The following is a 23,159-nucleotide window of genomic DNA, read 5'->3' on the forward strand; positions in this document are numbered from 1 at the left end:
AAATTATCCAAACTCGTGAGACAACTGATAGTAACTGATAAAAACAAGTGATATGAGGTAGTATAGACCATGATGAGTCAATCATGTGAGGAAAGGAAGAGAGATAGGAATAAAATATGTCTATCTACATGGTAGAGTTAGTAATCATATAAGATTCACGTGAGAATCATTATGTGATGAAGTAGAACGTCATAAATATTTAGGAGGAGTACAATAAGAAGTCAGTTGTTTAATAATAGTGTAAGATTGTGTTTCAAAACCATGGGAAGTGTGTCAAGCACATCATGACCATATACTTATGATATAAACGCTTAGAAGTATAGGAACTATATCCTAATAAATAGGTATTTAGAGTAACCATATTAGAACTAGTGGTATCATAGGAAGTAGTCCTCAATATTACGTATATATGGTATACTATTTTGATAGTACTTCCAAAGAAAACTAGGTTAACTTCAACTATTCCATGCCACTTTATTTCAAGTTTATCTCCTTGCAAATGTGCAATTATGATAAATGTTGAGACAAATAGTAGAAATCCACATATTCGTGCGAAGTATCACGATATAAACCTATCTTATGTGGTGTTATATACTACACGTCTCAGCCTGATGTTTAGAGATGTCTTACTCAACTATTTTATTCAGGCTTATGATGGTGTGTATTATAAACACAAAGCTGAATCTTCTTGGATTTTTATTGGATTTTCATTGTTTGACTAGATCCATACATGAAGTTTGACTTTGATATGCAAATGCATGTTGCAATATCAAGTTCTTACTTGATGCTATAGATCTAGAGGGTAATGGTAAACGTGTGAGGAAGTGACGAGTTCGGGAAGATTCTGAAGACAAGATGAAGGTTCATCAGAAAAAGGAAGTAAAGTTGTGGGAAGTAACCAATACCTGTCTTGTCCACATAAAATGAAGAAGACCTATCACTAATTAGATGAATATCCCATGTGTTCATCTTCATCAGACCTAGATAATCAAGTAGGGTGAACCAAATATAAACCCTAGATTCTATTACCAAAACCATCATCCTCGGCTATCCATGCTTAGCATCACACCATTGTGATGAACCCTAGTAGCAACCATACCAATTATTTAGCATTACCTGTCCATATTCCACTAAACCCTACTAGTGTGAGATACTTATGAACTATCCTATTTAGGAACCAATTATTCCTTACTTGAATAAATCCAATAGTGAAACCTAGAGCACCTCAACCCTAATTGCAATACTTCTTATTACTTAAGAAATATGTTCTTCAAAAGTTATTCTTTTGAAGTAATCTAAGAATCATCACCAACCCTGCTTATAAGGACCTATAAACCCTAGCAAGCTATCACCAGCAAAATGAACCAACCTTGATAGCATCTATGTATAAACAATTGCTTAGGATGCCTAGGCTTAATTCAACCATACAAGCCCTAGTAGCTGATGAATCCAACATAGTTGGGATCCATCTAATTCTTACTTCAGAGACCAATTGAAACTATAGGAAACCATAGAACCCACAAACCCAATTGTCATACTTGTTCTTTATTAAAGAACATGTTCTTCAAAAGTTATTCTTTTTGAAGAATATAATAAATAATCATCAACCATGCACTATAGGACTTAAAAGTGACAAACTGCTCTTTACTTATTATACAACTACTATTCCTTGATGTGTATGATTATTACTATACAGTTTACCACCTGCTTATGATTCTAAAACAACACAAACCTGAATAAGAACCTTGTTTGTGAACCACCCTAAAAGTGCAACACACCCTAAACAAATCATTTCAACTCACTAATCCTAAATCATTGGGGTTAGGTCACGCTTAGAACGATCGCATCGCATACTTATGCATTATTGCATCCTTGCCAATCTTTTAAACATCGTCCTTAGCGGACGATGATGCTATTTCAGAATTTGGAGTTATTGCGTACCGAAGACCTTGCCTACATAATCTTGCAGTCAAGAAAGGCAAGTTCATCACTTGCTCATGCCATTTGAGTATTTTTACTAAATTACTTACAAAGTACTATGTTTATCACTATTGCATAAAAACCAAAACCACTATTTTCATAACTATGAATATGACTATGTGGTGGGCAATGGAACCATGGATTGTGTTGATATGGTGGAGGTTCCATTGCAAGGGTTTATATCCATCTAGGATTAAACAACAAATGTCGTCCGAGTGATTCTTGTGCCGTAATAACCGTGTTAACTATAAGATCCGGAGTGGGACGGAATAGTCAATCGTATTTCCACCTCTTGTACATCAACGGACGCGCTTTACCGTAGCACACTTGTCATCCGTCGGGGCAAGCGGTAGGTCGGGGAAGCCAATTAAGTCCCCACGGCTTTGTCCAGTAGCACACTTGTCGCCGAAGTGCAAGCGGTAGGTTGGGGAAGCCATCTAAGTCCCCACGGTATTGCGGTCTATGAGGGGTTGCATCTGCCGGCGAAGGAGTTTGGTTCGATCCCAGACTGTCGTCGTGGTCGGGGTCCACCCTAAAATACGGGAATAATGGGACCGACGAGGACCCAGGGTCGGGGATGCAGCAAAGGGTGGGTGTGCGAGGTAGCGGAGGAATATGATTGGCTATGACCTTATACCGGGCCTCACACCAAAGGAAGTGTGGACGGGGTGTACGCCCGGTTGGCACCAAGGTTAAGATCTCTTATGGGTAAAGCAACACACCTCTGCAGAGTGTAATGAATCGTGACCAGTCACTCCCTGTTCCGGGTTTTGGAACTGCGAACGCTGCCGGAAAGGAACTCCATGAAGTTCTAGTAAACCGGTGAAGGCCGACGGACATAGTTCTTCTGAATAAAAGCAACCTTTTGAAGAAATGATTATGAAAACCTCGCATTGGTATTAGACTTTCCGGTCTAATGCCGTAGCTAGTGCATTAAACACCTCTTTCCTATAATGAACTTGTTGAGTACGCTCGTACTCATCCCACTCTTAAATCCCCTGCTTAGATATGGAGGCACCGAAGGAGGATCTACAGTGCAACTCGAAGGCCGAGGAGTCAACAACTACTTCAAGGAACAGGACCATGTCAGGAGAGTCAGATACCACATTCAACAGGGAGAAAACCTAGATTAGCAATAGAAAGGAACTAGCTTTCTAAACCTAGCTCCTATTTAGCTAGAATCTATTCATAACCTCTATAGCTAGTTAAATACTCTACAAATAGAGTTCGTGATAGGCTTAGACCACGAGTCGTTCTTCTGGAGTTTATTTGCAGTTTTACCTCATTGTAAAGTAGGAGGCTGTGCTGATCTTCTGTAACAGGGTCTGTATGTAATTCTATAGACATGCCTTGGACCCGCATATGTTTCTGTTGTACCACTCTGAGTGATATAATACTAGTGGAACGGTGTTTCATTGGTGTTATATCAGACTTGCATACTACACCATGCAGTGGTATGCCGGGTCACCACACTTCATGGCCCAATCCCACGACCTCTTGTTCATGGCCTCAGTCTCACCCACCATCAGTAGCCAAGGTGGCTAGCAGCGAGATGGAGGGAGGTTCGGTGGAGTACATGCAGTGCCAAGTAGTCTGCCCTAACTTAGATTTACGGTTCCTATGTGTCTGCAATCTTATGTTGTTCCTACAGGACGCATAGCTCGATTCACTCAATTTCGTTTCTGTCGGTATCCACCCGGGCTTCATGCTCCTTCTCCGTGACATACGCGCCTTCAAGACCAAGCATGGTCATCATGAAAGTGAGGCTATTCATGCGGGGCGGGGTGATTATAAAGGGGTTGTCGATGGTGGCCCTAACTGTGGTGGATGCTGCTGCATCGTCAACCTAGATCTAGGACATAAGCGGACAGATCTAGCCACTAGACACCAATCGAAAAGCCTCATAATGCAAGTGGCATTCAAGATCTCGTTGAAAGTATGTATAGGGCCCTCCTAGGTTGGTTTTGGATGATTGACGGTAATATGATTAAGAGCTAATATGTTTATCAAGTATGCACAGGAACATTGTCAGAGGAGATGGTTTAACCACGTTGAACATGACTCCTCAGAAAGAGTTGAAAAAAGTATGGGTTGAAGAAACATGACATATACGCTTGCTTAAATGAAGTAGTACTTGTATACTTGAAGAACTGATAAGCTTAACAATATTGAAGGCATGGTATTCTTTTTATAGTTTCGAGTTAAATAGGATCAACCATACTATTATGGGTGGCTCGATCTTCAGGGCATGAGCAAAATTTGTTGTGCATGCCCAACTCTACTCAAAGGCTTTGCACAAAGATCCTTTGAAGAAATCTTGAGAAATCAGTGTGGTTGAACAAATTAAGCAGAGCCATAGTTTGAACATGATCTTGAAGCGGCAGCGAGATTGATGAGTTTGGCACTTTGATTGTCGAAACCTGATTCTGATAAATTAGAGCTTTATGGTTGTGATTGAAGCTCTAAGTGGTTGATGCAAGTGCACGCAACACTATCTAGGTGAAGAAAAACAGATTGGACCATCAATATTTCTATACAAAAAACATCTAGTGGTAACGGCTAGATGTGTGGTGTATCCTGTAAATAACACCTGAGCCCTACTGAGTAGGGTTGGTGACTTGGACTGAAACTCTATAACTACGATATCTATTATAACAACTTCCCTCATTCTTTCTCCTTTTTTTCTTGCGAGAAATATTTTGAGAGCTAGAGTTTTAGTTTTGTTGAGCGCAAAACAAGAGCGAGTTCGGCCAACAAGATCTTCTTGTTATTCTGGGAGATTTGGAATCTTGTAGACAGTTAGGTGTCGTCCATTGAGCACCTGGTGTGTGGATTTGTTGTGGCAAGTATGTAAAGGTTTGGAGATTACCTCAAGATCTACCATTGGTGAGCAGACGAATCTTGTGTTGACGGAGAAGAAGTCTAAGTCCACTTATTGGGTGCATGTGTGTATACCCTCTCAAACAGAGACGTATACCTGGTGCCGAGAGCTTGAACTTCCGGAAACAAATCAATGTATTCGTTCTCCCTCTTTATTTCAGTGTATATCACTTGTTGTTCATCTTGTTATATTTGTTGGTTTCCATGTATGTGTGTGTGCACCTCGTTGATTTTACGTGCTTTCATCAATATTTTATGCACTACGACTTGTTATTCCTCCTTTGCTTCGTCCATTGGTTTGAAGACTTTGTTTAATTTGTGCAACCTCTTACTTCACTCTCTTTTGTCAAGTTTGTATTGTGCTTACTTTTTTTTTTGCTTTGATTTACCTTTAATATGCTTGAAGCTTTTGCATATGTGTGTTAAATAACGGTGATTTTTGTAACCTTCAACCCCCTCCAATCATGATATCACAATCTTTCAGCCGTAATCTCCATCATCAATTGGAAGGGTTGAGCAATTCTCATGGTGTTGCTAATGTTGAAGTACCTCCATGGCCCCAAAAGTGCCGCCTTTGATGATTCTGATGACCGGGGTCATCATTATGGCCATCTTCCATCACACTAACGAGAAAGACATCAACTGGTTTGCCTCTTGTCATCCTAGATGTTTTTTTGCCTCTCTCCTTCAAGCACTATCCATTGGTGGGTTGCCTCTCCTATGATATCATTGCGCACAACAATGAGGTGAGTGTAGTGTTGCAGTTTACCCTACACTTGCAGAAGGGGGTCATGGCCCTTTCCCACATATTTCTTTTAGTCATATGGTTGTTACCAATGGTGTTCGCTATCGAGAGGGACTGGAGGTGATCCGGAGTCCATGATGGTCTAGGTACCGCTGACTCTCAAGCCTTACTTTATTGATGTGATCCGGGTAGCTCAAATCATAACAACTAAGGCATACTTCATGATTCTTCAAATGTTCTGGTCCGATCTTTGGTCTACCTCAATGCTTGTTCGATCCTCATCAGCCTATGGTAACGACAACAATTCTCATTTAAGCTTCGTACGCACGAAATTATATTTGCCTGATCAGGCTCTCGGTGAAGATAATGTCATCGTTATTCGAGTTGAATTACCAAAGGTGGATGGCAATACCTGCATTGCTGGTCCTCAGATTCAACAACGAGGACTTTATAGTTTGAGCTCGGTGAGGGATCTTCTATATCATAGCTCAACACTTCCCTAACTCAGGTGCACATGCCAGATAGACCCTCGGGGAGCCAAAAGATATGGAGCATAGAGGCACTCGGAGACAGAAATAGCGACACATTCAAATCGAAGGTGTGAAGAGATGATGAAACATAAGGCCTATGGCCTGGCTTTATAGATAAAGCCATGAACGACATCGAAGTTGTAAACAGATGGTCAATAGCCATTTGGCTCCGCTCGTGGTTTTTGAGATCTTCCCTACACGGGTTATGTTCAACTTGTTATTTTTTTCGTGCATCTTAGTTTGATTGTATCTTGCTGGGTTCTCAAGAGTCATGTTGTACTATGAGCCTCAGTGTATAATCTATTAAGTTCAAAAAACAAAATAATTCGTCACAAGTTGCTACACTGGATGACTATTTGGGATTTGACATGTATTCATATCTTATGAGTTGCTTATATGGACATAGAGTCTAGAGTCCGGTTCGACATTGTTTCAATAACAAAATGTGCTATTTTAAATCCAGTGTAGCTCCACATGTGACATGTGTCGGCACAAGGAGATCCCTTCTCCTCTCTTTGCTGGAGGCCGCCCTCCCGTTAGTTGCTCCAAAAATTCAGACTAGAGGGAGCATCTCGGGGATCCTGGGTTGGAAAGGGCTTTGTTTTGCTTGGGCTGGGTGGGTCCACGTCGCAGCGTGAACAACTTGTTTGTTTTCTCTGAAAAGCAGTAGCCATTCTCCCATTTAAAACCCACCACCTCCATCGAAGCCCAAACCCAGAGCCGCGCAGCCACACACACACACACGCACATCCCCCGCCGGCCAGTCACCGCAAAACCAAATCCATCCACCCACCGCCGGCACCGATCCGGTAACCGGATGGCGGGCTCCTCCGCCGTGTACACGCCCTGCCGGCCCCACGCCCACGGCCGCCTCGACCTGCAGCCGCAGCAGCGGGGCCTGCTCGCCTGGCGGACGAGGACGAGGGGCGGCGCGGGCGCGGGCTCCCGCGCGAGGGCGAGCCTCGTGGCCACGGCGCCGGCGAGGACGGCCACGGAGGAGGCGGTGTACGAGGTGGTGCTGCGGCAGGCGGCGCTCGTGGAGGACCTCCAGGGGAAGCGGGGGAAGGAGGCCGCCGCCGCGGGGAGGCGGCGGTGGCGGGAGGAGGAGGAGGAGGCCGAGCTCGGCTGGGGCCTCCTCGGCGACGCCTACGACCGCTGCGGCGAGGTCTGCGCCGAGTACGCCAAGACCTTCTACCTCGGTGAGCACTGTCTATCTACTGTCTCCCCGCCACATGTTTGTATGTGGAGCCGTTTCATCTCATTCGCTACTATACTCGCTAGCTACCGCCGGCAACGTATACAATAATCGATGGGTCATGGGATCAACTCGTTCACCAATTAGTTAGATTATCTCTTCTTGTTCTTCGGCACTATCATTGCAGTTTAAAAAATCTCGTTCAGATTTTTGATACAGTCATCAGGACTGCAAGAGCAATTGAGGGTACAATCGATGAATAATACTATAAAAAAAATTGTGGCAAGATCACTTCTGATTCTCCAGACAACCAGCCCGAGGGCCGATGCTATCTAGAGTCTGAACTGTGAGCAACAACCGTATCCGTGTGCACATGTCATGTGCCCACTTTAATAGCTAGTTAGGATATGCAGTGCACGTGGGCGCTTTGTGCCGTCTTGGCCATCTCATGGGAGACATCAGATGGTGGTCGGTGGAGCCATGGCTCCATGGAGCTCACACTTATCCCTCATAAACACTGAAGCCTTTTTTTCCCGCCTGAAGAACCACTTGCAATTAATAGCTCTCTTGATTGGGGTTGGTCGGTTGATGTGGAGATGCATGTCATGGGCTTGATTTTCTGGTTTTGTTTTAACCTTTGATGATTCTGTTTCCACTTGGATATCTGACCTTGTGAGGAATCAATTTCATCGTGCTAAAGATTTGCTTCATGTGCTAAGATTTGGGCATGTAGTAACGGGTGTGTTTGTGCCAATTCATCTTTCAGGTACACAGCTTATGACTCCTGAAAGGCGCAAGGCTGTCTGGGCAATCTATGGTATGTTCGTCTGCAGATTTATTTATCGCTGTTATTCATGGAAAAAAGAAACATAAATTTATTGCTTACGACCTTATTTGATTATCTGCAACTAACTTTTTGTTTTTATTTTTTGCAGTATGGTGCAGAAGAACTGATGAGCTGGTAGATGGCCCTAACTCATCTTATATTACACCAAAGGCACTTGATCGATGGGAGAAGAGATTAGAAGATCTATTTGAAGGCCGCCCATACGATATGTATGATGCAGCACTTTCAGACACAGTGTCAAAGTTTCCAATAGATATCCAGGTAAAATAGGCAGCATGAAACACTATTAAGAAGTTACTGAATAGTAAATTGGCAAAATTCAGTTATTCTGATTTTACCATGACATCACAATCCCTTGTTCTTACAGCCATTCAAAGACATGGTTGAAGGCATGAGGCTTGACCTGTGGAAATCGAGGTACAGGACCTTCGACGAGCTTTACCTCTACTGCTACTACGTCGCTGGTACTGTTGGTCTCATGACGGTTCCGGTGATGGGCATTGCGCCGGACTCAAAGGCCTCAGCCGAGAGCGTGTACAACGCCGCACTTGCTCTCGGCATTGCTAACCAGCTGACGAACATACTCAGAGATGTAGGAGAAGAGTAAGTACTGATTTACTCTATTTACCGCCGAGCATATTTTTGTCCAAGTAGATTTTGGGTTCGTAAACTATACACCACCCTCCTATGCTTTGTACCCAGTAAGATATCAAATTTAAACTGTAAGTAGTATTACTGTATTTTACTCTTTATGAGATAACCTGTCACTGTCCAGAGTTTTTTTTCTTCTTTTCTTCGATTTTGAATTTGTAGCCTAATGTTTTTGTCTTTTTGAATGGGAATCTCAGCTCTAGGAGGGGGAGAATATACCTTCCATTGGACGAATTGGCACAAGCGGGTCTGACAGAAGAGGACATATTCAGAGGGAAAGTGACAGATAAATGGAGGAGGTTTATGAAGGGACAAATTCAGCGTGCTAGGTTGTTCTTTGATGAGGCTGAGAAGGGCGTCATGAGTCTAGATTCTGCGAGCAGATGGCCGGTAAGAGGGGCGACATACATAGTTCTGCACTTTTAATTAATTTTTTTATATTGCAACCTTGACTCAAATATCATTTGGATATCTCTATCCTTGCAGGTTCTGGCATCACTGTGGCTGTACAGGCAGATCCTCGACGCCATCGAGGCGAACGACTACAACAACTTCACCAAGCGCGCGTACGTGGGCAAGGCGAAGAAATTCCTGTCCTTACCGGCGGCATATGCGAGGGCGGCTATTTCGTCATGAGCACAGCAATCCCTAGATCAGATGTTTATTATTTTTTATTCCTTGTTCTCTCTTCTTTTTGGTCCTTCCACGTCGCGAGATTGTTATTGGCTGTTGTATATAGTTCAGCTGTATGTTCGCCATAAGCCATTAAGGCCGCAGCAGTATTTAGTTCTAGGGACTGGTTTCAAGTCCCACAGTAAGTGAACTCTTGTTATACCACACACACACACGGAGGAGAATGAAATGAAAACCACTCCAATTTAAGAACAATCGAGCAGTCTTTCTGGACCCAGAGTTCACCTCTGCAAGCTATCTTGGTCAGGAATTGTTAAAGTTCAGGCCAGCATGTTAAAACTGAACCCAGAGCCCAGTAGAGCTTCATACTTTTTCAGGTTTTTCTAATTTCTATACATGTGAGTTGTTAATGGATGAAATCTTTTGGAGGAAACCTGGAAGGGCACTCGAGACGCTCGATGACAAGCCGGTTTACCCTCAAGTTCATGAACTGAAGATGATGAGCTGATCAGCGAAGTGCTGGCCAAGTGTACGATGATGTTCTGATCAGTGATCAGCAAGTGTTGGCCAAATGTGTGGTGATGAAATCTGAAGAACGAGAGCCACATCTGGCTGGGGACCTACTATGTGGCCTTTTGGACGCTTTACGTGCAGCTCTAGGCTAATGTCTGGCTGCCATGTCAGCAAGCTCCTGTGGCCGCTGCCGCCCTGAGCCACATCCTGGTGATAATCTAAAGGTATAATTGCTGCAACCCCATGGCCTCCTCACATCGATTCTCGATTCTGGACCGTCCGATCTTCACAGCTGGGCAAATCTCGTCCGTTCGTTCTGGTTCACAGGCAGCTAGATAAACCCATGCAACGGCAATCTTCTACCCGCATCAGGCTGTTTTTGGGCCCCACCTGCGTGCGGACCCGCTCGTCAGTTGCTGCGGGTGAAACTAGATCCGGTCGAGCGTGCTGTGGAGCCTTCTGGTTCGTTCAGCCCGTGCGTGGGCATTTCTCCTGCTAGATACAGCCATGCAACGGGCGTGGTCTACCCACCTCACTCTGTTTGTGGACCCCACCATCGTTCGGGCCCGTCTGTCGGTCGCTCCGGGTGGGATTTGTTTGCGTCCAGCGTGTTATCGGCCCGTCGAAATATCTCCACTACCGGGGGTAGATTCGACATTTCCCCCCGCGTCGTTTCGGCCGGTGAGTGCGCTCGGCCGCTGTCGGCACGACATTCGCCCACAGAGGAGCTCTGCCTGGGAGAGAGGCCCTTTTCGTGCGCCGGCGTCGACCCCCGTGCCCATCCGCCTCACTTCTCCCTCGCCGCTCTACCTTCGCCCACGCTGTCCTCTCCTGCTCGCCTCGTCCGCCCGGTCGCTGCGCCGTCGATCCGCCGCGCCCGTGTCAACCACTTGCTCAGCATCGTCGGCGGCCGCAGGCGTGCTCCATGGCGGCGCTATGCCGTGAGCTTGGTTGAGGTGACCTCCGTCCCTTTTCCCCTTCCCCTCCTAAAGCCAACGGCTGGTACTGCGGTTCGGCTGATCTCTGGGCGGACGAATCGGAACAGACGAGATTGATTTCGTGCAGCCTGATTCGGGCCTCTTCTTTCCGTTTCTTTTTCCCCCAGATGTTTCCTTCCTCATCTCGCTCTATTCGCTGGTAGGATTTGGTTTTCTTTCCTTCTTGCGATTCCTCTTCTATTCGCTGGAGAGATTTCGTTTTTGCTCTTCTTTACTATCCTATCTTCGCATCTTACGCCTGGCGTGGTTTCCTTTGAATTTTGTTTCTTCCTTTCCAGGTCGTCGTCTCGCTGGGATTGCCGCGTGGGGTTGAGCGGTTGCTTCTGTTGGATTTCTGCTCGCCTGTACTGCCGGTGAGTGCCCTCTGTTCCATCCTCCTCTGTACGGTAATTGTTCCAGATCCGCCATGTATGGGTGTATCGGTAGATCCAACAAACCATGAGTGCGTGTGCTTAATCAGACAAAAAGAAACCTCCATAATACATTGTACCCAGGGAGCAACCCATATCTTATCTTAGTTTCCATCATGCTGCGTGGAGGATAGAAATTTCTGTAGGAAGAGAGGGCTCGTCTCCTCTCCTTCTAGCTGCCTGGTGCATACCTTAAGGTGTGCATCTACAGTTTTCAGAAAAAAACTGTGCTCTATTTGGTTTGTGAAGTGCTATATTAAGGATTTACTAAACACCATTCAACAACACAACATGTACATTCAGATTTTTATCATGTTCCTGTATGGTTAGCAAAACAGCCATTCAGCAACGATAATGGTTTAGTTTATTACTTGGTTTTTTTGTAAGGGGACGTTGTGGATCTCTTTAGCCTGTATTTAGAAAGACAAATTATATTAACATGACAGTGTAGAAATGAGGAGAATTTCAAGATAAAATAATTTACGGGGATCTACTACCAACTAATTCAATTGAATGGCCTGCATGTGTTTATCTTCGTGCACCTTTAAAGTATAAGGTATAAATGAATGCTGCATACACCACATGTTCTTTGACTTGGTAGCTTACTGAGCTGCAGTTGGTCATATATTAATAGTTATGTAGACATAAAATCCGGCCTAATTCCACAATTTGCAGTCTGCCAATTAATGGTACTAAGACAATGTATCAAGGGTAGATAATGGTTGAACAAATAGCACAGAAAATCCACACATTTAAATAATAAAAGAACTCAGCATGTGCAAATTCCTTTATTGCTTCTTTTCCTATATTTACTAAGGCTCTTTCTGAATATGGAGATGGCTGAGCATTGCCTACTTCCCTGAGCTGTACTCCGAGTTGTTGTCTCTGGAGAGAAACATTGCTAATACTTGCATCAATTTGCTAATACTTCCTCAGCAGGAAGTACGTCCATAAGGGGATGCAAGTCTCCATAATCTGGCATAAATGTATACGTCATAGGTGTGGGAAACTCTATTTGATAGGGACCAGTACGTACGATCAAGAAGGCAAGGCAGAAAGCACTCTGTCCAATAAAAGGATTCAAGTTCTACTATCTCTTGTTGAAAGAAGGAAGGATGTTGGGTACTCTTGGCAGTCCTATAAGGTCCTTCCGCCTTTTCGGGGATAGCAGGTAAATTTCCATATGGGTTAATGGGATTTTTGCACAAATAAATATGCATTAGGCAGTACCAAACCTGGAAAATGCCTTACTTCTATGTATATTCTTCGGTGCTTGCTTTTCTGTGACAGTTATTCAGAAGTACCACTTCATTTTTGGTGCTACCTTTGGTTCAGCTACAAATTAAACCACAGTCTCAGGCCAAGGAAAAAACACTAAAGTACCCAACGTGTGTGTGTCTCAGCTGTCATGTGCTTTAGGTTATTTGCTACTGTGAGCTGTTGTTGGAACTGCACGTGAGTTGTTGCTGGGAGTCCTTGTTTGTCAGGTATTGATCTCTGCCCACCTCATCCGCCCATTGTGTTTATCTCTTTTATGTACATGCATCTTATTTTTGTTACTGAACTCTACTGCCATGTTCCTGATAAAAGTGTGCCCTCTGGGTTTTTCCTTTACTTTCGTGTGCGTCTCCTTGCATTTACGTACTTTGTGCCACAGGATGTTCGTCGTCTCCTATTCCCCTCTGCATTTGTTGGAGTTGGTTGCTTCCCACTGTCGGTTGTCATACCAAGCCTACCTGCGTGAGGTGGGCGGCGATGGTTCCGTCCTTGGAGGCGTGGAGCTTGATACTGCTGTTGTCCGCGCCGGCCCATTTTTTTTGGTCTGTTGCGTCATGTGGTTCACCGTGTCCATTTGAGGAATCAGCCTTGCAAGCCATTCGCTTCTTACAACGTTTGTATGGGTTTGTGATCCGTGATCCTCCGTGTGGTGTTGGGGTTTGATTTATCTCTGTGCGGCCGAATCGGGGTTGGGTTTGATTGACCTTCTGCTGCTGGATTCGGATTTCTTTTTTTCCGATTGTTTCTTCCCTCTTTTCCGTCATCTTGCCCTTCCGCCTGGGTCTTCGCTGTCGGGATTTTGGTTTGATTTCTTCTTTGCGATTGTTTACTTTCTCTTCTCCGCCTTCTTCCGCATGGATCTGGTTTTAGATATTTTTCCACCGAGATGTTCTTCGTCGTGGGGATTTCTTCTGTTTCTTTACGTTTCTATACTCGCTTGCCTTTTCGGTATGCTAGCACCTTACGACTGACGTGCTTTCTTATGGATTTTGTTTCTATCTTTGTAGGTCACCGCCTTTCTGGTTGCCGCGGCGGATTGCCGCGGCTGCTTTGGACTGCGGCACAACTAGGTATCTAAAGGTATAATTGCTGCACCCCCATGGGGCTCTCACAGCGATCCTTGCTTCGTGGCCGTTGGATCACCCCATCAACGCATCTGGTTCGTTTATTCTGGGCAGAAGAGACAGAGAATCCTCTCACTAGCTATCCCCATGCAATGGTCGGTTGTTACCCGCCTCCGGCTGCATGTGGGCCCCACCTTCGCTGGCCCCGCACGTCAGCCACTGCGGCTGGAATCTCTTTCGGTTCGCATTGGCGTCAACCGGTGGAGGTCTCCACCCGCAGGGGTACTTTCGGTATTTCAGTGCCTGCGTATAAAACCGAGATCGACGGAGCGAAACCCTAGCCGCCTTTGCCAAATCGTTGAGCGCATCCTCCTCTGCCCGTCCTCCTCCCAGTCCCCGCACGCCTCTCCCCAAATCCCTCACCTTGCAGCCTCTCCACCCCTCTGCCTCCACCGCGGTCCTCTCTGGAACAGCCGGCACGGGCGACGGGCGGCGTGGCCGACCTCCGGCAGGGGCCGCCGGCGTGGGCAAGGGGCGGCGCGGCCGGGCGGGCGACCTCCGCAGGGGCCAGCGCGGCAGGGCGGCGCGGGCGACCTTCGCCAGGGGCCAGGCGAGAGAGGGCCCTCGTTGGAGACCTACAGGTTTCTCCTAGCACCTCATTTTTTTCTTGTGTTTTGTTCATGTAAAGGAACACTTCTTGGTGCTGATTGTTTGAATTTTTTCATTGTAAAGGAAATAAGTAAAGGTATTCGTATTGTATTTGGAAACAGAAGCAAATTTTTTCTCCATTATTTTTGTACTTAGCCTGAATTAATCTACAGAAGGAGCCTGTGTAGGTGAACTGACCACCCCTTATTTTAAAATATTACTCCTGATATTGTTTCCAAGATTTATATACTAAAGCAGCAAAGCTGGTAATTTTTAACCATTCATGTATGTCGTTCATGTATGTCATGACAAGTTCTTTTATCTATAAATTCATGGATTTATTGCCAAATCACTTCTCTTTACCTTTTGTAGTCACTTCATGTTGCTTTTAGATCGGAAGTTGCAATGTAAATGTGTTGGCATGTTGAAATCACTCAACTATCTGCTGTAGGCAAAGATATATTTTTTCATTCATTTCTTACTTTGAAGCATGCCATTAAATTGCCATTTTTTCACATGGTTTAGTGGGTCAAGGATTTATACAGCTACCTAGCATACAATAATACTGTGAGCCAGTTGAAAAAATAGTTTTGTACCATTTTAGTTCTAATTTGTTATTGTTTTTCTGATCCACGTACTTACTACCTCTATCTTGTGTTTGTATTTTGTCTCACAAGTTATCAGAACTGACTATTGCAATTATTGAGGCACTCTCATGTGAGCTATTTTTACCTATAATCTGATTTCTCTATTAGATTATTGCTCTCAGCTGACTAATACTGGGTGATACTCCAAACTTATATTTCCCAATGTTACCTGAAGCAGGTAATGACGCAGTTCTGCTTATGGTGGCTGGGAGATGGCTCAAGGGAACAAGATCGATGCCGTCGTCCTCAGCGCAGTGGAGCGTGGCGCCCCTATTGTCCTCGTCTCTCCATGAGCAGCCCCAAGGTCTAATTTGACTCTATATTATGGGCAGGTAGCAGAGAAGATAAGATACGTGACTTGAAGTTGATATTTGGCATGAGGCATCGACACATGAGGTGATTTATCTTTCTTTTCTAGATTTCCTCATAGATGACCGCTGCAATGTCACTTGTTTATTTGGTATGCAATTCCTAATATCGCCGAATTATTGTCTTCTTTTTCAGTGTCGAGCTTTCTAATTATCTTTGAGCATGGAGGAAGACAAACTGACAAATACAAGTGCCAGGTGAACATTATTCCTAACTGAGCATTGTTTTACTTATTTTCTCCCTCTTTGGATTTTCCTCTTAAATGTTATTTATTTCTCTGTACTGAAGCACTTCTATTATCGAATGCAAAGTTAGTTGATGTAAATGATCTTATTTTCCCCTTTGGGGGTGGACGGTGTACTACAAAATTGCTCTAGAATATTGCTGGAATAGTTGTTATTGTTATATAAGAAGTGCAGATTCAGCGACATGCAGATGTGGTGCTTCTGTGGTCTAACATGTTTTGGAATCTAATTGTTTCTTCATTGTGGTGTTCTTTAGGTGAGCAACAGTGTTTTAGCAGTCCAATTATGTAGTAGCCTATACAAGTTCTATAGATCAGCAGAAGGTTATGAATTTAATGCTTTGGCATGTTACTGCTAATAGGAAATGCGAGATTTACTTTTCCCAACTTCCTTTGCATCTTCGCATATAACTGAATATGGAGTATTTCTTCTTTCAACGTGCATCAGTTAAATTTGCAAGTTAATCAAGTTTTCAAATTTATTCGCAAAAGAAAGTTTTCAAATTGTGGCCAAACAGAGGATAGGCTTGGGTACCTTTCATTTCACTGGTGGACATGATGCACATTCCAGTAGAGCATATCTACCAATAATTTTAGGCTAATGTTTGTGTTTCCCGTTAATTTCAGGCGCACACGTGATGGTGCTCACATGTGCGGTATTGCAATGGTCAGCGGCAACATTCCATGCCGCGTGCAGATAAAAAATCTCCAGCACCTATCAGTTGGTTCCCTCGAGACCCAGGTATTGTTTATACTACACAACATGAATAAATTTTATCATGGATATGTAGTATATCACATTGTTATTTTGGCAACTCAACCCCATCTCCCCGCTAGGTAATAATCTGTTGCCTATGATCTAGGTTGTTATGATGAATATATTGCTTAGATAAGGCGACCATGATTTTTCCAAACTATTACTAAATATTTTTCTCTGAATAATTGGTTGTTTTTCTTATGAAAATTAGTGTAGACTATATGCTCTAATTTCTACCTTCAACCACAATTATGGGCGTTGGGCACATCAACACTGACCTTCAACAGCAGTTAGTTAAAATTAATCAATTATATGTACAGTGAGAATCCAATAATTATTTTCTATGGTAATAATTGTTATATTGAGACATCAGAAATGATCTTTATCATACACACTATAGATATTAAAATGTCACTTTACCTGGTTGTTTTCCCTTCTATTACATTACAGATAGTACAGTTATGTATACCAACTTGGACTATTCATCTGTACTGAAACTTATGCTTTTCTATTTCAGAGATTAATTGAGATGGAGTATGAAGGAAGAGTTCATGTTGATCCCTAGAGCTATGAAGTGTTCTCTTTTATTTCCTGGTCAGATTGTTGGATGTCAGATAATATAGCTACTGTATTTCTTTGATTAGGTAAAATTCATCGATTGTTATGCTTGTTTTCCTATAATGAAGTTGATCAAACATATGCCTTTTGCTAACTTATATTTGGTACCAAATTAAAATTGTGCTTTACTTTCAGCGGTCGTATTTGAGAATATTGCTGTGCTTTACTTTCAGTCATTATAGTTGTTGATCTTCAATATGCTTTGTGGGTTCGCGCATTTCCCCTTTTGTAGGTTGAATAGTTGTACCCTAAATATTTAATTCTCCTACTATTTCAGGGTCAACTCTCTAGAGCAATCAACAATGTCCTACGTTCATGTGTTTCTGCCTTTTTGTTCTCACTTTGGCTGGTCCGTAACAAAACTAAACTCCTAATGATGAGCACTTAAGGTAACCCTTGCCACCATTGAAGAATAAAATAATGAAGATCGATAGTGCTTTACATGCTTTTGATATTGAACATTAATTATTTTACTTTATGCATTTCCTATAAATTTCCTTAATGATCAATGCTAAATCTTTCTCTCTGAAGGCCTGCTTATTAACACCTTTTAAGGATCAATAAATGAGCTCCTGAACTGGCTTTGTGTGGTACTGAACTTGTTCGTCTTCAGATAAGGTGATCTTTTTATGAGTGGTATAAGTAAGTATTATTCCTGCATACTAACATCAAGTCATCAAGTCTATAGAGGAGTTTTTTAATGCTCGTTAGTAAGGACTAATTTGTTGCCAATTTGGTTTAGCACTAGAGGACAAATTACATTATGTTCATATTAGAAAGTATTTTCCTTGAGTATAATTTAATATTGTCCACCGTAATTGTTCATATTAGAAACTGGCCTTATCATCACCTCTGTTTCACCTCTGTTTCACCGGATACTCAGCTCCACAGTGCTAACCGCGATATGCTAGGGAGATGAGGTTCACGCTGGAATTTGCCTCTAAAAGCCATGAAGAAGTCGGTCCAGTTTGGCTCAAGGCCGGTTTCTCTTCTGCTCAAGCAAAGGATGTCGTGTTGGTCATGGTTTTTTTATGTTGGATGTGGTCCTCTTGTTCGTTTTGGTTCACACGTTCTTCAGATTGGTTTCCTTTTGGATTGTGTGGGCTGTGGTTGTTCATTTCCTCAATTAGTTTTGCTTATTCTCCTTGCAGCTATGCACCGGCCAATCCACCTCAAACGGCAGGTTTTGGCTTTTGCACAAGAAATCATCAATTTCCTTGGCTAGACACAAAGGTACTTTTTCCTAATATATACTTGAGTTTTGTGTTCTAGATATAGGTACAATCGGGTCAGGTGATACACTATAAGAATATTGTGCCCTACTCCCTCCGTCCACGAGTAAGTGCTTTTTTTTGGAAGTTAATTTTTTTAAAAGTTGACTAGATTATTACACAAAAATAACAACATATGCGACATCAAACTACTGTACTATTGAACTACATGTCAAGATGAGCCTAGCCATATTAAATTGGTGCCATAAATGCTACTACTTTTTTCTAGAAAGTTAGTCAAAGTTAATAGAGTTTGATTTAAGATATGTCCTAACATACACTTATTAGTAGACGAAAGGATTACTAGCTAGATTACCATACCATGTACATAGGTGACATTATTGCAATTTACGCTCAAATGAAAGAAATAATTGATCTGAAATTAGATTTCTGCAAGCAAGATAGAACTGTTTTTGATCAATTGATAGACTTTTATATTGTGGCCATCGTCCTCAGCGTCAACAATTAGTCCAACCAAAGATGCAAGATTCCAGGTAGGTGACAAGACCCAACTGCTTCATACCTAAGCAGTTCATCCTTATTGTCTCTGTATTTGCGCACAAAGTACATTTGCTTCCCTTAATTTTCCTCTATTTATTTTTAAAAGCGATTTTGGAGCTAGGTTCAGACCAGCTATACCTGTAACAATGGGTGAGGTGTGGCAATAAAATTATCGCACATTGTGTACATTCATCTAACTACTTATTTTCTTATCACACACACTGAGTATATTTCCTAGCAGGGAACCATTTACATTACATAGCCAGTTCCTAGGCATAAAACCTACTAATGTGAGTCTGCAACTGGCACTTAACCATATCATGCTGAGATCTTGGGCTATTGAACTAGGAACCACTTCCTTCTCTCTGTACCTTGATCATTTCCTTGCATTTTCTAATATAAGCTGCTAACAACTTTTCCCTTTCTTTTTTCTTGCTTTTTAATTGTTTCCTCGACCTTTTACTTTATTCTCACTGTACGATGGTTCACAGCTGTGCTTCTCTTTTGATGCCTTTTCAATTCTACTATTTCAATCCATCACAGTTATTTTAAATTATCCTCTATTTAGCTCGAATTATTTCCCAGTTTACTTCACAAAAGTCCTTTTTAGTTGTTTATCTTGCTATGTTTTTTTCATGTAATCTCCCATGATAATTTCTTCCATATTGTTTACATTTCTATGAATCGATTTTGCTTTTAGTTAGATCATGCTATTTAGTTCTTTGTTTTGCATGCTCTATTCCTTAACCCAACTCTAGATCAGTAATCTATTCGGGTTATAAATTAGTACCCAAACCAGTGCTCATCTGTAGAATATATTTCCTTATTTTGTCTACTTGTGTGTGCTACATTTCTCTGTTTTACTGTATGTCACTTTCCCTTCAATGGAATGTTAACAACTTATGTGGATGTTGCTATTGACAATCCCTTCTTGCTCGGTTATTTTTGTACTTCTGGAACAAGTAAGCCCTATGTGTTTCCTCACTCGCCGCTTATCCATAATAGATTTTCATGAAACGTCAGTATAACGGTTTTCAAATAGTTTATCAGTGCGATAATCATACTCCTTTTTTTTGCAATGTGTCACAGTCAGCCGTAAGTTCAGTTGTACTTGTGATTAACTAATGGTTTGCTCATGTTTTCATTTGGGGTATACTTGTGCTGCAGGTGTTGAGATGCATAGGTCGGCAAGTCTGTTGGCGTTAAAGGGGTAGGAGGTGTTGTTTAAGTATGATGTTAAACATGAGCATGCTCTGAGGCTGATTGGTTCATACCATCAGGGCATAAACCCGATGGCTAGACTCTCCAGCAATCCCATGAGATGGACATGTGAGCTGCATTTGACCGTTGATTGTTTATCTTTGTCAAAAACCCAAACTGATAACCCTATAACAGTTAATTCATATGGTCAGAGTTAACTTTTCGATGCCTTGAAACTCATGTAATTACTTTAGTTTTGAAAGTGTGCATGACAAGCATGGCACTGTATTATATGTACAGGTAGAATGCTAAGAATTATGGTAGAAAATTAGATTTTAGTAGTTAAGTTAAATTTCATTGAAGTATGCTAACAAGGCGGGCAGAAAATTGTCTCCTATTGCAACACAGTCGTGCAACTTATGTGGATTTTTTTTTTCATTTCTTCTTTGCTTCCATTTTGAACGGTCATGTGTGTTTTTCACTTGCTTAGTCATAACACATTGAGTCCCAGATCCAGGAGATCCAAAAAAAAAGTCCAGCATATAAGAATAAAATATATTGGTTCCAATAACTAAGAGTAAGATATTCAGAAGTTATGCAAATATTTATCTTAATATCTTCCACTAAAAGCTATTTTATCTTAGTTATACAAAATAATCATAGGCATGATTTTCACGGGATCGTGCGCCAAGGCGCACATCTAAATCTAGTGGTGATAATTCCAGATTTCCATCGCAGAATGCTAGGGAACATATATACATGGCCGTGAACTGTAGCCTGCGATGTGTAGCAGCATTGCAGCAAACATGCGACAAAAAGGGCAAAAGGAAGAAGGCGACCTGCTTTATGATTCTGTTCGCTGTCATGTTGATTTGCTCTTGGCCGATTGTTCCTGCGTGAGAGTGTGGTGGCCACACCGTGCAACTGGCTGGATGTGAAATGAAGGTCTCGTTTTCCTAGATGGCTGTTGCTGTGGTAGCATTTTCTTTTCTGTCGAATGCAGGGGAAGTAACAATGTCGCAAGAGAAACCTCACATCTGAAATGTGGACAAGTTTTCCCCGGAAAATAAACATGGCTATGCAAATCGTGAAACCACTGGATCTTTTCGTCCAATTTTTTTACAAGATGATTATTGAGTTGTTTGCGTTGACTGGAAGTCCATGTTAATGGAGATGGTTGGGCACGCGAGATCAATGGATGCATGTAACTATTTTTTTATTAACATATAGTGCGTCGCTGAATGATGCGCTTAGCTCTAATACCATACTCCCTCGTTCTGATTTAGTTTATAATTCTAGGAAAAAAGAGACAAACTAGTATTGCATTTAAATTAAGTTCATGCATAAGCCACTTCATCGGAAAGTCCAAACCCACGTGCTTCACAACTCCATAAAATAAACGGGGCTACACAAATTACAAATTATGAGCAACCACTGAGTTGCTTGCCTAGAAAAACTTGTTTTTTAAATAAGCTCGTTGCATCTAATGACTATAATTCACAGCTCAGCTCGGGATGACACGTCGTAATCTCGTGTTAATGAAAATTAGTGCACACTCACTGAAAAACAAGAAAAACGAGAGAATTAAAACAGTACACATTCTAAAAAAAACAAGAGAACGTGCCCCATATGCACGCACCAACAAAATTAGTAATATAACACGAAGTCCTATTACTTATTTTGACCCATTTCACTCCTCTGTGAGCCCACAAGGACGTATAATGGCTAGGCCCGAGAAACTTAGCGAGCCGTGCCTTTCAGTTTCGAGGCACGTGGGCCGGCCCAAGCACGAAACCTAAGCCCACCTATCAAAGCAACCAAACCCATTCAATCTACTCATCGCTACCAAACCTTTCCCACACCTCATCGCTCTCTCCTCCCCATTGCTACCTCTAGCCGCCACACCCAATCTACCTCTCTCCCTTACTTCTCTAGGCTCTCACGACGATGAACATGCCAACGCCCTCTAGCTCATCGCGAGTTTGCCCATGCTCTCCCTCTCCTCTGTAGCTTTGCCCAGCTAATCCCCATCAATTCTGCGCTCATTAGGAGCATTGGCGCCACCCCCATTGTACGTCATACAACACGAAGTCCTATTACTTATTTGACCCATTTTCACTCCTCTGTGAGCCCACGAGGACGTACAATGGCTAGGCCCGAGAAACTTAGCGAGCCGTGCCTTTTAGTTTCGAGGCACGTGTGATGGCGTGTAACTCACACGTTCGTTGGGAACCCCAAGAGGAAGGTATGATGCGCACAGCAGCAAGTTTTCCCTCAGAAAGAAACCAAGGTTTATCGAACCAGGAGGAGCCAAGAAGCACGTTGAAGGTTGATGGCGGCGGGATGTAGTGCGGCGCAACACCGGGGATTCCGGCGCCAACGTGGAACTGCACAACACAACCAAAGTACTTTGCCCCAACGAAACGAGTGAGGTTGTCAATCTCACCGGCTTGCTCGTAACAAAGGATTAGATGTATAGTGTGGATGATGATTGTTTGCGAGAAAACGAGTAGAACAAGTATTGCGATAGATTGTATTTCGAGTAAAGAGAATTGGACCGGGGTCCACGGTTCACTAGAGGTGTCTCTCCCATAAGACAAACGAGCATGTTGGGTGAACAAATTACGGTTGGGCAATTGACAAATAAAGAGAGCATGACCATGCACATACATATCATGATGAGTATAGTGAGATTTAATTGGGCATTACGACAAAGTACATAGACCGCCATCCAACCGCATCTATGCCTAAAAAGTCCACCTTCGGGTTATCATCCGAACCCCCTCCGGTATTAAGTTGCAAAGCAACGAGACAATTGCATTAAGTATGGTGCGTAATGTAATCAACAACTACATCCTTAGACATAGCATCAATGTTTTATCCCTAGTGGCAACAGACACAACACAACCTTAGAACTTTACGTCACTTGTCCCGGTGTCAATGCGGGCATGAACCCACTATCGAGCATAAGTACTCCCTCTTGGAGTTACAAGCATCTACTTGGCCAGAGCATCTACTAGTAACGGAAAGCATGCAAGATCATAAACAACACGTAGATATAACTTTGATAATCAACATAACAAGTATTCTCTATTCATCGGATCCCAACAAACGCAACATATAGAATTACGGATAGATGATCTTGATCATGTTAGGCAGCTCACAAGATCCGACAATGAT

General features: G+C 42.7%; 1 protein-coding gene and 1 long non-coding RNA gene across 2 annotated transcripts; both read left to right on the forward strand.

Moving 5' to 3' along the window:
* Window positions 1–6,952: 6,952 nt before the first annotated feature.
* On the forward strand, window positions 6,953–9,716 carry LOC124655923 (phytoene synthase 2, chloroplastic-like). The gene is made up of 6 exons (XM_047194750.1): window positions 6,953–7,334; window positions 8,097–8,147; window positions 8,266–8,438; window positions 8,545–8,780; window positions 9,026–9,218; window positions 9,315–9,716. Exons 1-6 carry the CDS (start codon window positions 6,953–6,955, stop codon window positions 9,462–9,464), a joined length of 1,185 nt encoding a protein of 394 aa, XP_047050706.1. The 3' UTR covers window positions 9,465–9,716.
* Window positions 9,717–18,612: 8,896 nt separating this feature from the next.
* On the forward strand, window positions 18,613–20,350 carry LOC124651813. Its single transcript, XR_006987507.1, has 2 exons — window positions 18,613–18,772; window positions 19,947–20,350. It is a non-coding gene; the product is annotated as an uncharacterized LOC124651813 (long non-coding RNA).
* The last annotated feature ends 2,809 nt before the right edge of the window (window positions 20,351–23,159 follow it).

The sequence above is a fragment of the Lolium rigidum genome, chromosome 5 (assembly GCF_022539505.1).
Source record: "Lolium rigidum isolate FL_2022 chromosome 5, APGP_CSIRO_Lrig_0.1, whole genome shotgun sequence".
Taxonomy (NCBI): domain Eukaryota; kingdom Viridiplantae; phylum Streptophyta; class Magnoliopsida; order Poales; family Poaceae; genus Lolium; species Lolium rigidum.